The following is a 16,770-nucleotide window of genomic DNA, read 5'->3' on the forward strand; positions in this document are numbered from 1 at the left end:
ATATGGAGCTGAGTAAATCAGAATGCTATATGGAGATGAGTAAATCAGAATGCTATATGGAGCTGAGTAAATCAGAATGCTATATGGAGCTGAGTAAATCAGAATGCTATATGGAGCTGAGTGAATCAGAATGCTATATGGAGCTGAGTGAATCAGAATGCTACTTGGAGGTAAGTGAATCCAGTCACCATGGAATTTAGCTTAGTTGATAGGGAGCTTGCCTGAGGTGCTTGGGTCAAAGGATCAAATCCCCTTAGTGGACCTGCTCTATGATTGGGTGTTCCCTCATCTCAACTTGGTGAGTTAACTGGAAGCCACAGAGGGTCAAAAATAGATAGAAACGTTTACATGTTTAACATAGATGAGAAAGGTTGTGCGTTTCTTCACTAGTGTGGCAGTCCACTGTTACGGTAGATGCTTGTGTGTTTTGACAAGCTTCAATCATACAGTGTCAGAGGTAGATGAGAAACGTTTATGTGTTTCTTCTCTAGTGTGGCAGTCCACTGTTACGGTAGATACTTGTGTGTTTAGACAAGCTCCGTTGAGTGTCAGAGATAAATGAGAAAAGTTTATGTGTTTCTTCTCTAGTGTGGCAGTCCACTATTAAGGTAGATACTTGTGTGTTTTGACAAGCTCCGTTGAGTGTCAGAGATAAATGAGAAAAGATGAGACGGCAGCACAAAGATAGCCTTCCTGTTGTTGGTGATGTTTGTTTGGTCTGGACAGTTAATCTCCCTCATAAAGAAAAACACTGGTCAGCACCTACTTAGGCCTGTCCTGGTCTGACCTTTACTATCTCAACCCTGACCCTGCTGATAGTGTTTTCCATGAGAGGGATGTCAGTTTGGTATGTGGACGGGCTGCAGGTAGCCCAGCGCTTGTTTCTTTTCAACATCGCCCACATTTTGGGAAGTCTCCCACTTGTTTTTAACAAAGTGCCTGTTGATGCTTTTACACATTAAATGTCTTGTGGTAAAGGTGTAGAGTGTTTTTTCTAGCTAATGGTTTGAAATTTTTCTGTCCAGTTTTTATCTGATAGACTAGTTGTTTCCTCTGCAATGGACTAAATGGACTTTCTCCAGAAATTATGAAATATCACCGGTCTGTTATGTGGTAAGGTTGCTATTTTTTTCTGTATATAGTATGGCCTTGGTGGTGCAGTGGTTAAGCCATCAGACTACAGGCTGGTAGGTACAGGGTTTGCAGCCCTGTACCGGTTCCCACCCAGAGCAAGTTTTTAAGGGCTCAGTGGGTAGGTGTAAGCCCACTACACGATGTCAGAACGCGGATCCATGGTGGACGTGCCTGAACCGTTTTGGATAGGGGCACGCGAAAATAGTTCCCACTCCCACTACACCCTCTTCTCTCTCACTAACCAACTGACAACTAACCCACTGTCCTGGACAGACAGCCCAGTTAGCTGAGGTGTGTGCCCAGGACAGCGTACTTGAACCTTAATTGGATATAAGCACGAAAATAAGTTGAAATGAAAATGGTGATTGGGACATTTTTCTGGCCAATTTTTATGTGATAGACTAGTTCCTGTATTTCCTACAGTGGACTTCTCCAGAACTTTTGAAATATCACAGGTCTATAATGTAAAGTTGCTGGTTTTTTGTATATATAGTATGGTGGTTGGGACATTTTTCTAGCCAATTTTTATCTCATAGACTAGTTCCTGTATTTTCCTGCAGTGGATGTCTCCAGATACTATGAAATACCACACATCTATGATATGATAACGTTGTTGGTTTTTTTTGTCGGTATATAGTATGGTGGTTGAGATATTTTTCCTGCCAATTTTTATCTCATAGACTAGTGCATATAAATGATCTCTTGCTGCATTAGGAATAAATGTAGCGGGTTTCCTCTGATGACTACGTGTCAGAATTACCAAATGTTTGATATCCACAGTAGCCAATCCTTAATTAATGAATGTACTCTAGTGGTGTTGTTAAACAAAATAAGCTTTAATCCAGTGGTTTCTAACGCACATTAAAGGGACATTCCTGAGTTTGCTGCAATTTTTTAAGATGTTATCAACTAACAGAGACTTTTTAACGACTGTAATTACATATCAGATATATTTTTCCGCATAAAATATTAGTGGCTGTACATTAAACGTGTTTCTGATCATCCTAATATTTGTACTAGGTTAAATTTCATTTATTTCCTAAAAAAAAAAAAAAATTCATACATATGAAATTATTTGAAGACAAAATCCAGTTTGGGCTTGTTACAAATGTTAAGACGACCAGAAACACACTGAATATACAGACACTGATATTCTAAACAAGGAAATATATTTATCATGTAAGTTTAATCGTAGAAATATTTTATTAGTCAGAACCATCTTACAAAAATAATGCAGCAAACTCAGGAATATCCCTTTAACTGCAGGTGTTATTTTGATCCACCGATTCCTGCCGGTGAGCTAATTGCCCATCATACAGTTCTGTTTATTCTGGTATGATACACTGTCTGATTCATGGATAATAAATAAATAACCGGTGAGTTGATGAGTTGATGCAATCACTAGACTCATTTACATGCAGTGTAGCTGTGTGCACCACGCACAGCCAGAGAAGGTTGTGTAACAACTCCACGGCACATTGTTGAGTCAGTGAATTCATTATCATACGTAACCAAGTGGAAAAGCACCCGCTCGATGCGCAATCGGTCTGGGATTGATCCCTGTCAGTGGACCCATTGGGCTATTTCTCACTCCAGCCAGTGCACCATGACTGGTATATCAAAGGCTGTGGTATGTGTTATCCTGTCAGTGGGATGATGCATATAAAAGATCCCTTGCTGCTAATCGAAAAACAGTAGCCCATGAAGTGGCGACAGCAGGTTTCCTCTCTCAATATATGTGTGGTCCTTAACCATATGTCCGAAAGAAAGAAGAAAAAGAATTTTTTTATTAAACGACGCACTCAACACATTTTATTTACGGTTATATGGCGTCAGACATATGGTTAAGGACCACACAGATTTTGAGAGGAAACCCGCTGTCGCCACTTCATGGGCTACTCTTTCCGATTAGCAGCAAGGGATCTTTTATTTGTGCTTCCCACAGGCAGGATAGCACAAACCATGGCCTTTATTGAACCAGTTATGGATCACTGGTCGGTGCAAGTGGTTTACACCTACCCATTGAGCCTTGCGGAGCACTCACTCAGGGTTTGGAGTCGGTATCTGGATTAAAAATCCCATGCCTCGACTGGGATCCGAACCCAGTACCTACCAGCCTGTTGACCGATGGCCTAACCACGATGCCATTGAGGCCGGTACAAAAAATGTGTTGAGTGCATTGTTAAATAAAACATTTCCACAGCACATTGTTGAGTCAGTGAATTCATTATCATAATTATCCTAATATCTGTTAATTTATGCCAGCCTCGGAGGTATAGTGGTTAAGCCATCAAACTTTAGGAGTTTAGTTACTCGGTTCACTTAACAATTGCACAGCACATTGCTGAGTCAGCAAATTTATTATCATAATATAATGATCATATCTGTTGATATATACCGGCCTCGGAGGTGCCGTTGTTACTGGGTTCACTTCACAGTACTGGATCACTCCCAGAGCGAGTTTAAAATTGGAATTCCATTAAAACCAGATGTTTTTTGTGGCCCCTTTTTAAATATCTGTACATAAGAGAACCTCTCTAAACTGGATACCTCTTAAAACCGGACGTTTTATTTGGTCCTGAGGGTGTCCGATTTAGAGAAGTTAAACTGTACTTCTCTCAACTAACGACTAACCTACTGGACAGACAGTCCAGATAGCTGAGGTGTGTGTACCCAGAACAGTGTGCTTGAACCTTAACTGGATATAAGCATGGAAATAGGAATAAATGAAATGTTGATTTACGATATATGATATAAACCAGTGAATATTTTGTTCATTATTAAGTCACAGTTAGCTAAGCAGGTTTTTGTTACACTTGTTATTTAAACGGTGCCAATTAAACACGATATCAATTATTAAGCTGCAGTTAGCTAAGCAGGTTTTTGTTACACTTGTTATTTAAACGGCGCCAATTAAACACGATATCAATTATTAAGCTGCAGTTAGCTAAGAAGGTTTTTGTTACACCATTATTTAAACTACACCAATTAAACACAGTATGAAAACAACCTCTATACTGTATTTATTATGTTAATTTTTGTATACTTAATATTAATACTGAATTAATTATGTTAATTTTATTTTGTAGTATATTATACATAATACAATCATTATGTTAATTTTGTATTCATACATGTACGTAGTATAAATATTTAATATGTTATGTTAAATTTTGTGTACATAGTATGTACATGGTAAATTTAAATACATGTATATTGAATTTATTATGTTAATTGTGTATTTGTAATACAAATACTGAATTTACTATGTTACTTTTTATATTCATAGTATGAATACTGAATATAATATGTTAATTTTGTATACATATTATGAATACTGAATATATTATGTTAATTTTGTATACTTATTATGAATACTGAATATAATATGTTAATTTTGTATGTACGTATGAAAACTGAATATATTATGTTAATTTTGTATACATATTATGAATACTGAATAGATTATGTTAATTTTGTTTTTCCAGAGCTGGAACAGAATCCTGACTATATAAAGATGATTGCGGAGGCGGAGACCACTTCGTCATCGCGTTCCAGCGACAGTTCCGTGACTTCGGGATTCGCGACGCGTGGTTCTGGCGACAGTTCGACATCTGAGTCATTTGTGTCAAGTCACGAGACGTACCGCGACAGTCTTGAGAACGATGACTTCCTGCTGAAAGTGTCGAAATTCGAGACGATCGGCCGCACGAAACACTCACCCACCACTAAAAGCCCGACCAGTAAAGTCTTTTCCCAGGATGCAGCGCTACTGGACGCCGTCACGAACGTCTCCAGTCACATGGGCGAGAAAGTCTTTACACGCGACACGGCGACAACGCGGGTTTCCGCCAACGTGCTTCAGTCAAAGGAGAGAGTTGTCAGCTCCGGGAGCACGCGGAGTTCCGGTTCGCTCACTAGTGTGAGTACGCTCAGTGTGAGTTCCGACTCTTCGGTGAACTCTGCACGAACGACAACATCATCCACGTCACAACACGCTGGTTTCACATCGCCCTCTGCTCATATACCGACGTCCCCGGGATTAGTCAATGGGGTGCTGGTATCGGGACCATTCACCAACCTAGACGCTGTGATAACCAATGGGGAACTGACCCCGACAGATAGACACAATATCAGTGCTTCCAGTTCACAGAATTCTAGTCATCGGAACACTTTCGAGGGAATTGACTTTGACGTCAGTGAGTTGACGGCGGCGCAGAGGGAACTAACGATGAAACACAGAGAGGTCGTCGCCGAACGCAAACGCGACCAGGAGATGGAGAAGCAGGAACGACAGCGATTGGAGGATATTCTTAGAATGTGTGCCGAGTACGAGAAACAGATTGAACAGGAACAGGTGGGTGTGGGGGTCGTTGCTAAGAAACCGAAGACCCCCGAGAAAAAGACGCCAACTCCGCCTGTTTTCAAAGTGCCGGAAACGAAACCTGCGAACAGAGTAGGAGAAGTGAGAACTTTCGGTGTGAGGACGGCACAGCCCCCCGGTTTCCTCGACATCTCTGCCGAGAACACCTCCCAGGATCGCAACCGCAGCTCGGTGTCAAAAATCAAAACGAACGGTTCGCTGATGTCATCGTCGCCAAGCAACCCACACAAAGACGGACTGTTCAGTTTTCAGATGCGTAAGTGCGAGTCGAACTCTTCTACGTCGGAGGAGGAAGCTCATGCCAGTTCCGAAGAGACGGGGACCATCAAACGGAGACCAGACGCGAAGACGTCATCATCATTATCATCGTCGTCATCATCGCCGACGTCGCAAACCCCCACCGATGTCATTGACGGACCATCGAGTCTTCCCCCTGATGCTCAGAACTCTATAGATCAGATCATGAACTCGTCGTTTGAGTCGAACCACAGCGTGGGAACGTTCACGGTGCAGCTCAACGCTCAGATATCTGTCAACGATGACGAGTCAGCTGTGGACGATTTCGCAAAGTTGGAAAAAGATTCGCATTCGTCGACGTCGTCCAGCCTCACTCTGAAAGACCCGTCTTCCGATTCCCTGTCCAACCGATCAGAGAGTGTGCACAGTAAAGAAGACACACCAACGCCAGTCAACAGTGATACAGAAACTAGTCTACAGCTGGAGCAGACGGAAGCCGGTCTATTTTCAGATAATATGGAAACCAGTCGACATCAAGATGATATGGAAAATGGTCGACATCAAGATCATATGGCAAATGGTGGAAATCAAGATGATATCGAGACGGGTCGACTAGTGGATCACCATTTACAGCATGTAGATAGTACCGATCGCCCGCAGAGTGGCGGTGTGAGGTCTGAGTCCTTCCAGAATAATGTATTTCAGGTTGCTATGGATACCAAGAACAATCAGGACGGCCCGTTGTCACCAAGTCAGCGTGCATCTGCACGTATTACAGAGGTAAGAACAAAATATATAGTTCTGTTCAGCTTTAAATATTTATTTCCATATTTTAGGCATGACATTTGATGCAACTAGCCATGCATGTCATTTGTTTATAGGTAGTACTAAACGAAATAACTTCTGGCTGGGTCAAAGTTCGAGGTGCACCCAACTTTTGGTAGAGAAGTGAACACCACAAGTCCTGTGATTGGTGATAAATGTGAGTTTGTTGGTTGTAAAAAATAATAGTTTCATCTGGGTAAAAAAAAAGTGCAATTTTATTTAATCTAGTACCACTGTGTCAAGTAGCCTTGTGCTTGAAACATGTATGGGGTACCTGAGAAAAAAAAAGTACTCACATTTTGTTCAGAACTAGGGTAGTCATAGACGCTACCCATTTTCTCAGAAATGAGCAGCTTGAGGGGTGGTAGTATTTATATCCATGGCGTTTATGTCAATTGATACGCTGCAGGTAGGAGTTTTAGCCACATATGTTACTATTGTCATCTATGGGATTTGATTTGGTAGTATACCCTTTAAAGGCATACTGTCACGGATTTAAGGACCTTATTTCTCTAAAAGTGGATAATAACTAAAAATTACATTAATTGTTGGAAACCAAAACTAGCTATTGCATCACCTTAACTGAATCATGATGGAGTGAAATCCATGTCAACCCTCTTGGTAATTTTAGTTTTTGAATTATGGACCATTGCCATAATTCAATTATTTTTACAAAATATCGTTAATAAATGGATTATGGTGGTTATGAAGATGGTTGAATAAAGTGCATTTAGGGACAAATCAAGTTACTTTTGTTCAGGTAATACTTTGTTAGACCATTAAATAGGTCAGTGGTCTGTGACAGTATGCCTTTGATGTGCTGATCGATGTATTATCATTAACGGGGTCTGAAATGGAGGTCTGTAAGAAGCAGCCCATGTACATGTAGACCTTGCAGAACATTGTTTTCACTTCCTATTTATTGCACAAGTTTATTATTATTATTATTACTAAAAAAAAAATTATCCCACTGTCCCCTTTCCTTTTACTAATTTGAATTCCATCTCATTTCTTCCCGATCTGGCAACTCCTCCTATCTTTCAACTTCTTTCGCTGTCCACCTCCACATCCCAGTCCTTGTCTCTCCAACTCCATTCCTTTCTCTCCTTTGAATTCCATCTCATTTCTTCCTGATCTGACAACTCCTCCTATCTTTCAACTTCTTTCGCTGTCCACCTCCACATCCCAGTCCTTGTCTCTCCAAATCCATTCCTTTCTCTCCTTTGAATTCCATCTCATTTCTTCCTGATCTGACAACTCCTCCTATCTTTCAACTTCTTTCGCTGTCCACATCCACATCCCAGTCCTTGTCTCTCCAACCGCGACAGATGCTTGTCTCTTGTGTCTATTCGTGCCACACACCTGTCATTCCCCATCAGCTTTTTTAGCTGTGGGTGTAGTCTGACCACTTCGGAGAGTGTTCAGTAGTTACTTCTGGCATTGCTAAGAGGCACTTGTAACTACCTACTATGCACCCCTACTACCGGCGGTCGTTAGTTAGTGCCGTGGGTCAGACCAGCTTTATTAGCGGTAGAGGACAAGGATGCCAGGTGGGTGCAGGGAACTACAGGTGTGGACAGCTCAGAAGAAGCTATTTTAATTTTGTTTTTTGGCTAAAAGAAAAAATTGCCCAAGTAGTGATGTAATATGTGTGTTTTTCCCTTGAAAAAATAAGTTTTGTTTAACAACACCACTAGAGCACATTGATTTATTAATCATCTGCTAATGGATGTCAAACATTTGGTAATTGTGACATATATAGTCTTAGAGAGAAAACCTGCTACATTATTCCATTAGTAGCAAGGTATCTTTTATATGCACCATCCCACAGACAGGATAGCACATACCACCAACCCCTGCAATTAAGAAAATGTCCACGGCAAAACAAACCCCATGCCATTGAAAAACAAAGCATATATATAGTTCAAGGCAAAAAACTGCTGTGGAAATTTTAAAACAGAGGCACTTGTAACTACCTACTACTACCAAAGTTTATTATGCGCAATAATATATACCACTCGACCACGCGTAGCGGTTAAGTGGTATGTTCTTTCGCAAACTAAATGAGTGCAATAAATAGAAAGCGAAAACAACGTATGTGAAGTTCTGTATTTATTACATACCTTCTTTTATGTTTGACAAAAACAGTTTTCAATTTAACGTCATAACAATACTTTGTTAAATCTATGATCAAAACTCCTTTCATGGATTTACTTAACGTTAAGAATCTTACTCTGCGGCAGCCTTGTGTAATGTTTCAAATACAATGTGACGTAATTTGTAAATCATATATGACGTCAGTAAATAAAAGGCGCTAACTGCAGTAAAAAGAAAAAGGGAATTCCCCATTTAAAAGTTCTGTTCCAGATCGCATGTAAAAAAAGTAAAGTTTGTTTTATTTAACGACGCCACTAGAGAACATTGATTTTTTATCTTATCATCGGCTATTGGATTTCAAACATATGGTAATTTTGACACTATTTTTTAGAGGAAACCCGCTGTCGCCACATAGGCTACTCTTTTATGACAGGCAGCAAGGGATCTTTTATTTGTGCTTCTCACAGGCAGGATAGCACAAACCATGGAATTTGTTGAACCAGTTATGGATCACTGGTCGGTGCAAGTGGTTTACACCTACCCATTGAGCCTTGTGGAGCGCTCACTCAGAGTTTGGAGTCGGTATCTGGATTAAAAATCCCATGCCTCGACTGGGATCCGAACCCAGTACCTACCAGCCTGTAGACTGATGGCCTAATCACGACGCCACCGAGGCCGGTAGATCGCATGTATGTACGATGCAAAATACATTTATTACATGGTTTCAAAATGTCTTTATCACTATAGTAGGGCGGGGTTTAGCTCAGTCGGTTGAGTGCTTACTTGAGGTGCTTGTGCCGCTGGATCGAACCACCTCGGTGGATCCATTCAGCTGATTGTTTTTTTTTCTCTCATTCCAACCAGTGCACCACGACTGGACAAAGGCGTGGTTTTCTCTGATCACTACTAGTCAGAATTACCAAATGTTTGACATCCGAGAGACGATGATTAATTAATCAACATGCTCCAGTGGTGTAGTTAAACAAAACATTTTTTTTTTTTATCACTATGGTAAGATTGAATAGGTATGTAATAAAGAAATTTACCTACTAAAGCCAGCCAGTCATTTTCTTCAAGAGACGGATGAAGGTATGATGCTCTCATTCGCGACACTTATTTGACTCATGATTCTCACATATTTTAATTACATAAAGCTCTGAAATACCTCTCAGAGGTCAAAATATGTCACACACTGTCCAGGACTTCTAGATCATGGTAGCCCCATGCACTCCCATGGCTAGTGATATTCAGTGTTTGGCTAGTAAATACCTACTATTGTCATGCCAGACAGGGCTTCTAGATTATGGTAGCCCCACTCCCATGGCTAGTGATATTCAATGTTGGGCTAGTAAATAACTACTGTTGTCATGCCAGACAGGGCTTCTAGATTAGGGTAGCCCCACTCCCATGGCTAGTGATATTAAATGTTGGGCTAGTAAATAACTACTGTTGTCATACCAGACAGGGCTTCTAGATTATGCTAGTCCCACTCCCATGGCTAGTGATATTCAGTGTTTGGCTAGTAAATAACTACTATTGTCATGCCAGACAGGGCTTCTAGATTGTGGTAGCCCCACTCCCATGGCTAGTGATTTTCAATGTTGGGCTAGTAAATAACTACTATTGTCATGCCAGACAGGGCTTCTAGATTATGGTAGCCCCACTCCCATGGCTAGTGATATTCAATGTTGGGCTAGTAAATAACTACTATTGCCATGCCAGACAGGGCTTCTAGATTATGGTAGCCCCACTCCTATGGCTAGTGATATTCAATGTTGGGCTAGTAAATAACTACTATTGCCATGCCAGACGGGGCTTCTACATTATGGTAGCCCCACTCCCATGGCTAGTGATATTCAATGTTGGGCTAGTAAATAACTACTGTTGTCATGCCAGACAGGGCTTCTAGATTAGGGTAGCCCCACTCCCATGGCTAGTGATATTCAATGTTGGGCTAGTAAATAACTACTATTGTCATGCCAGACAGGGCTTCTAGATCATGGTAGCCCCACTCCCATGGTTAGTGATATTCAGTGTTGGGCTAGTAAATAACTACTACTGTCATGCCCAACGGATAGTGAATTATTTTTGATCAAATGTTGCAGTTAAGTCTTATTTTGTAAAAATGAATATCCTGCTGTATCTCCTTTAGGTTCTGATTATTACTATTATTTAGTAAAATTGTATTAGTGTATAAGTAGGGCTAGTGCATTTTTAATCTATTTGACAAGGTGTTTTTTTTCTCCATTAGCCGTCGGGCTAGTTATAGTAATTATTTACTAGCCCAACACTGAATATCACTAGCCACGGGAGTGGGGCTACCATAATCTAGAAGCCCTGTCTGGTATGACAATAGTAGTTATTTACTAGCCCAACATTGAATATCACTAGCCATGGGAGTGGGGCTACCATAATCTAGAAACCCTGTCTAGCATGGCAGTAGTAGTTATTTACTAGCCCAACACTGAATATCACTAGCCCTGGGAGTGGGGCTACCATAATCTAGAAGCCCTGTCTGGCATAGCACTAGTAGTTATTTACTAGCCCAACATTGAATATCACTGGCCATGGGAGTGGGGTTACCATAATCTAGAAACCCTGTCTAGCATGGCAGTAGTAGTTATTTACTAGCCCAACATTGAATATCACTAGCCATGGGAGTGAGGCTACCATAATCTAGAAGCCCTGTCTGGCATGGCAATAGTAGTTATTTACTAGCCCAACATTGAATATCACTAGCCATGGGAGTGGGGCTACCACAATCTAGAAGCCCTGTCTGGTATGGCAATAGTAGTTATTTACTAGCCCAACATTGAATATCACTAGCCATGGGAGTGGGGCTACCATTATCTAGAAGCCCTGTCTGGCATGACAACAGTAGTTATTTACTAGCCCAACATTGAATATCACTAGCCATGGGAGTGGGGCTACCACAATCTAGAAGCCCTGTCTGGCATGACAATAGTAGTTATTTACTAGCCAAACACTGAATATCACTAGCCATGGGAGTGCATGGGGCTACCATAATTTAGAAGCCCTGTCTGGCATGACAATAGTAGTTATTTACTAGCCCAACATTGAATATCACTAGCCATGGGAGTGGGGCTACCATAATCTAGAAGCCCTGTCTGGCATGACAATAGTAGTTATTTACTAGCCAAACATTGAATATCACTAGCCATGGGAGTGGGGCTACCATAATCTAGAAGCCCTGTCTGGCATGACAATAGTAGTTATTTACTAGCCAAACACTGAATATCACTAGCCATGGGAGTGGGGCTACCATAATCTAGAAGCCCTGTCTGGCATGACAATAGTAGTTGTTTACTAGCCAAACACTGAATATCACTAGCCATGGGATTGGGGCTACCATAATCTAGAAGCCCTGTCTGGCATGGTAATAGTAGTTATTTACTAGCCCAACATTGAATATCACTAGCCATGGGAGTGGGGCTACCACAATCTAGAAGCCCTGTCTGGCATGGCAATAGTAGTTATTTACTAGCCAAACACTGAATATCACTAGCCATGGGAGTGGGGCTACCATAATCTAGAAGCCCTGTCTGGCATGACAATAGTAGTTATTTACTAGCCCAACATTGAATATCACTAGCCATGGGAGTGGGGCTACCATTATCTAGAAGCCCTGTCTGGCATGACAACAGTAGTTATTTACTAGCTAAACATTGAATATCACTAGCCATGGGAGTGGGGCTACCACAATCTAGAAGCCCTGTCTGGCATGACAATAGTAGTTATTTACTAGCCAAACACTGAATATCACTAGCCATGGGAGTGCATGGGGCTACCATAATTTAGAAGCCCTGTCTGGCATGACAATAGTAGTTATTTACTAGCCCAACATTGAATATCACTAGCCATGGGAGTGGGGCTACCATAATCTAGAAGCCCTGTCTGGCATGACAATAGTAGTTATTTACTAGCCAAACACTGAATATCACTAGCCATGGGAGTGGGGCTACCATAATCTAGAAGCCCTGTCTGGTATGACAATAGTAGTTATTTACTAGCCCAACATTGAATATCACTAGCCACGGGAGTGGGGCTACCATAATCTAGAAGCCCTGTCTGGTATGACAATAGTAGTTATTTACTAGCCAAACACTGAATATCACTAGCCATGGGAGTGCATGGGGCTACCATAATTTAGAAGCCCTGTCTGGCATGACAATAGTAGTTATTTACTAGCCCAACATTGAATATCACTAGCCATGGGAGTGGGGCTACCATAATCTAGAAGCCCTGTCTGGCATGACAATAGTAGTTATTTACTAGCCAAACACTGAATATCACTAGCCATGGGAGTGGGGCTACCATAATCTAGAAGCCCTGTCTGGCATGACAATAGTAGTTATTTACTAGCCAAACACTGAATATCACTAGCCATGGGAGTGGGGCTACCATAATCTAGAAGCCCTGTCTGGCATGACAATAGTAGTTGTTTACTAGCCAAACACTGAATATCACTAGCCATGGGAGTGGGGCTACCATAATCTAGAAGCCCTGTCTGGCATGGTAATAGTAGTTATTTACTAGCCCAACATTGAATATCACTAGCCATGGGAGTGGGGCTACCACAATCTAGAAGCCCTGTCTGGCATGGCAATAGTAGTTATTTACTAGCCAAACACTGAATATCACTAGCCATGGGAGTGGGGCTACCATAATCTAGAAGCCCTGTCTGGCATGACAATAGTAGTTATTTACTAGCCCAACATTGAATATCACTAGCCATGGGAGTGGGGCTACCATTATCTAGAAGCCCTGTCTGGCATGACAACAGTAGTTATTTACTAGCCCAACATTGAATATCACTAGCCATGGGAGTGGGGCTACCACAATCTAGAAGCCCTGTCTGGCATGACAATAGTAGTTATTTACTAGCCAAACACTGAATATCACTAGCCATGGGAGTGCATGGGGCTACCATAATTTAGAAGCCCTGTCTGGCATGACAATAGTAGTTATTTACTAGCCCAACATTGAATATCACTAGCCATGGGAGTGGGGCTACCATAATCTAGAAGCCCTGTCTGGCATGACAATAGTAGTTATTTACTAGCCAAACACTGAATATCACTAGCCATGGGAGTGGGGCTACCATAATCTAGAAGCCCTGTCTGGTATGACAATAGTAGTTATTTACTAGCCCAACATTGAATATCACTAGCCACGGGAGTGGGGCTACCATAATCTAGAAGCCCTGTCTGGTATGACAATAGTAGTTATTTACTAGCCCAACATTGAATATCACTAGCCACGGGAGTGGGGCTACCATAATCTAGAAGCCCTGTCTGGTATGACAATAGTAGTTATTTACTAGCCCAACATTGAATATCACTAGCCACGGGAGTGGGGCTACCATAATCTAGAAGCCCTGTCTGGTATGACAATAGTAGTTATTTACTAGCCCAACAGTGAATATCACTAGCCATGGGAGTGGGGCTACCATAATCTAGAAACCCTGTCTAGCATGGCAGTAGTAGTTATTTACTAGCCCAACACTGAATATCACTAGCCCTGGGAGTGGGGCTACCATAATCTAGAAGCCCTGTCTGGCATAGCACTAGTAGTTATTTACTAGCCCAACATTGAATATCACTGGCCATGGGAGTGGGGCTACCATAATCTAGAAACCCTGTCTAGCATGGCAGTAGTAGTTATTTACTAGCCCAACATTGAATATCACTAGCCATGGGAGTGAGGCTACCATAATCTAGAAGCCCTGTCTGGCATGGCAATAGTAGTTATTTACTAGCCCAACATTGAATATCACTAGCCATGGGAGTGGGGCTACCACAATCTAGAAGCCCTGTCTGGTATGGCAATAGTAGTTATTTACTAGCCCAACATTGAATATCACTAGCCATGGGAGTGGGGCTACCATTATCTAGAAGCCCTGTCTGGCATGACAACAGTAGTTATTTACTAGCCCAACATTGAATATCACTAGCCATGGGAGTGGGGCTACCACAATCTAGAAGCCCTGTCTGGCATGACAATAGTAGTTATTTACTATCCAAACACTGAATATCACTAGCCATGGGAGTGCATGGGGCTACCATAATTTAGAAGCCCTGTCTGGCATGACAATAGTAGTTATTTACTAGCCCAACATTGAATATCACTAGCCATGGGAGTGAGGCTACCATAATCTAGAAGCCCTGTCTGGCATGGTAATAGTAGTTATTTACTAGCCCAACATTGAATATCACTAGCCATGGGAGTGGGGCTACCACAATCTAGAAGCCCTGTCTGGTATGACAATAGTAGTTATTTACTAGCCCAACATTGAATATCACTAGCCATGGGAGTGGGGCTACCATAATCTAGAAGCCCTGTCTGGTATGGCAATAGTAGTTATTTACTAGCCCAACATTGAATATCACTAGCCATGGGAGTGGGGCTACCATAATGTAGAAGTCCTGCAAAAGATCCTTAGTTGCTGTCTGACAAGAGTAGCAGCAATTGTTTAATTAGCTTTTTGGCAAATTGATAATGAAACTATTTAAATTCTGTAGATAATGACCCAGGCTGCAAATTTAGCTCAATTCAGTACTGCGAATCTCAGATTTTATGTCAGAAGTATATGATTCTGAGATGGAATTCCAAAATGTCTGTATTAAGAAAGAAAGAAATGTTTTATTTAATGATGCACTCAACACGTTTTATTTACGGTTATATGGCGTCAAACATATCGTTAAGGACCACACAGATATTGAGAGAGGAAACCCGCTGTCGCCACTTCATGGGCAACTCTTTTCGATTAGCAGCACGGGATCTTTTATATGCACCATCCCACAGACAGGGTAGTACATACCACGGCCTTTGATGTACCAGTCGTAGTGCACTGGCTGGATGTCTATATTAAATCATGTTTGTGATTCAGATGGAATTCTAAAAAATGATATACTTGAATTCAGTGCCAATGATTGGATAATGATAGCAGTGCTTTATTCACGCAATAACAACAATAAGATGACTTTGCTAAAACTAAAGGAAATAAAAAAAACCCATGTGCATTGCATTATCTTCGTGTCATTGCGTAACTGGAAACCCACACGGAAATAATGTGACTTCATCACCCTGTGTTGGGTGAACTGTACATTTCTTAAGGACTCCAGACTGAAGTTCAGATCATAGCAATCAAAACCCACAAACATAAGTCATGCATAACTGTTTGTTTGGCTGCGAGCACAAGTTATGATAGGATTCGATTACACTGATTCCCAAGTCAACATGCATTATAATATTTTTTGGCAGTTAAAAAAGAGAGAAAGAAAGAAATGTTTTATTTAATGACGCACTCAACACATTTTATTTATGGTTATATGACGTCAGACATGACATATGGTTAAGAACCACACTAAAAAAAAAGAAATGTTTTATTTAATGACGCACTCAACACATTTTATTTATGGTTATATGGCGTCAGACATGACATATGGTTAAGGACCACACTAAAAAAAAGAAATGTTTTATTTAATGATGCACTCAACACATTTTATTTATGGTTATATGGCGTCAGACATGACATATGGTTAAGGACCACACTAAAAAAAAGAAATATTTTATTTAATGATGCACTCAACACATTTTATTTATGGTTATATGGCGTCAGACATGACATATGGTTAAGGACCACACTTAAAAAAAAGGAAAAAAAGGTTATTTTGTTTAACGACACCACTAGAGCACATTTATTAATCATCGGCTATTGGATGTCAAACATATGGCTATTTTGACAGTCATAGAGAGTAAGCCCGCTACATTTTTCCTTTAGTAGCAATGTATCTTTTATACACGCCATCCCACAGACAGGGTAGCACATACCACAGCCTTTGATAGACCGGTCATGGTGCACTGGCTGGAACGAGAAATAGCCAAATGTGCCGATCGTCGAGAATTGATCACAAACCAACTGCTCATCATGGAAGCGCTTCACAAGGATTTTTATACAGGATAGCACGTACCAGGGCCTTTGATATACCAGTTGTGGAGCACTGGCTGCAACAAGAAATAGCCCAATGGGTCCACCGACGTGGATCGATCCTAAACTGACCACAAAACAG

The 16,770-nt window shown here is 41.2% G+C and overlaps 1 protein-coding gene across 5 annotated transcripts in view; it reads left to right on the forward strand.

Moving 5' to 3' along the window:
* The window catches only part of LOC121386299 (pleckstrin homology-like domain family B member 1), a 190,635-nt gene that overhangs the window by 79,745 nt on the left and 94,120 nt on the right, over positions 1 to 16,770 (forward strand). For all 5 annotated transcript variants that reach the window (XR_005959629.1, XM_041517148.1, XM_041517151.1 and 2 more), the window contains one exon: positions 4,623 to 6,535. Coding sequence is in view for 4 of the 5 variants with exons in the window: in XM_041517148.1 (XP_041373082.1) it covers positions 4,623 to 6,535 (1,913 nt within the window). In the remaining variant the exon portion in view is untranslated. The remainder of the gene's footprint in view (positions 1 to 4,622; positions 6,536 to 16,770) is intronic.

The sequence above is a fragment of the Gigantopelta aegis genome, chromosome 12 (assembly GCF_016097555.1).
Source record: "Gigantopelta aegis isolate Gae_Host chromosome 12, Gae_host_genome, whole genome shotgun sequence".
Classification (NCBI taxonomy): Eukaryota; Metazoa; Mollusca; class Gastropoda; order Neomphalida; family Peltospiridae; genus Gigantopelta; species Gigantopelta aegis.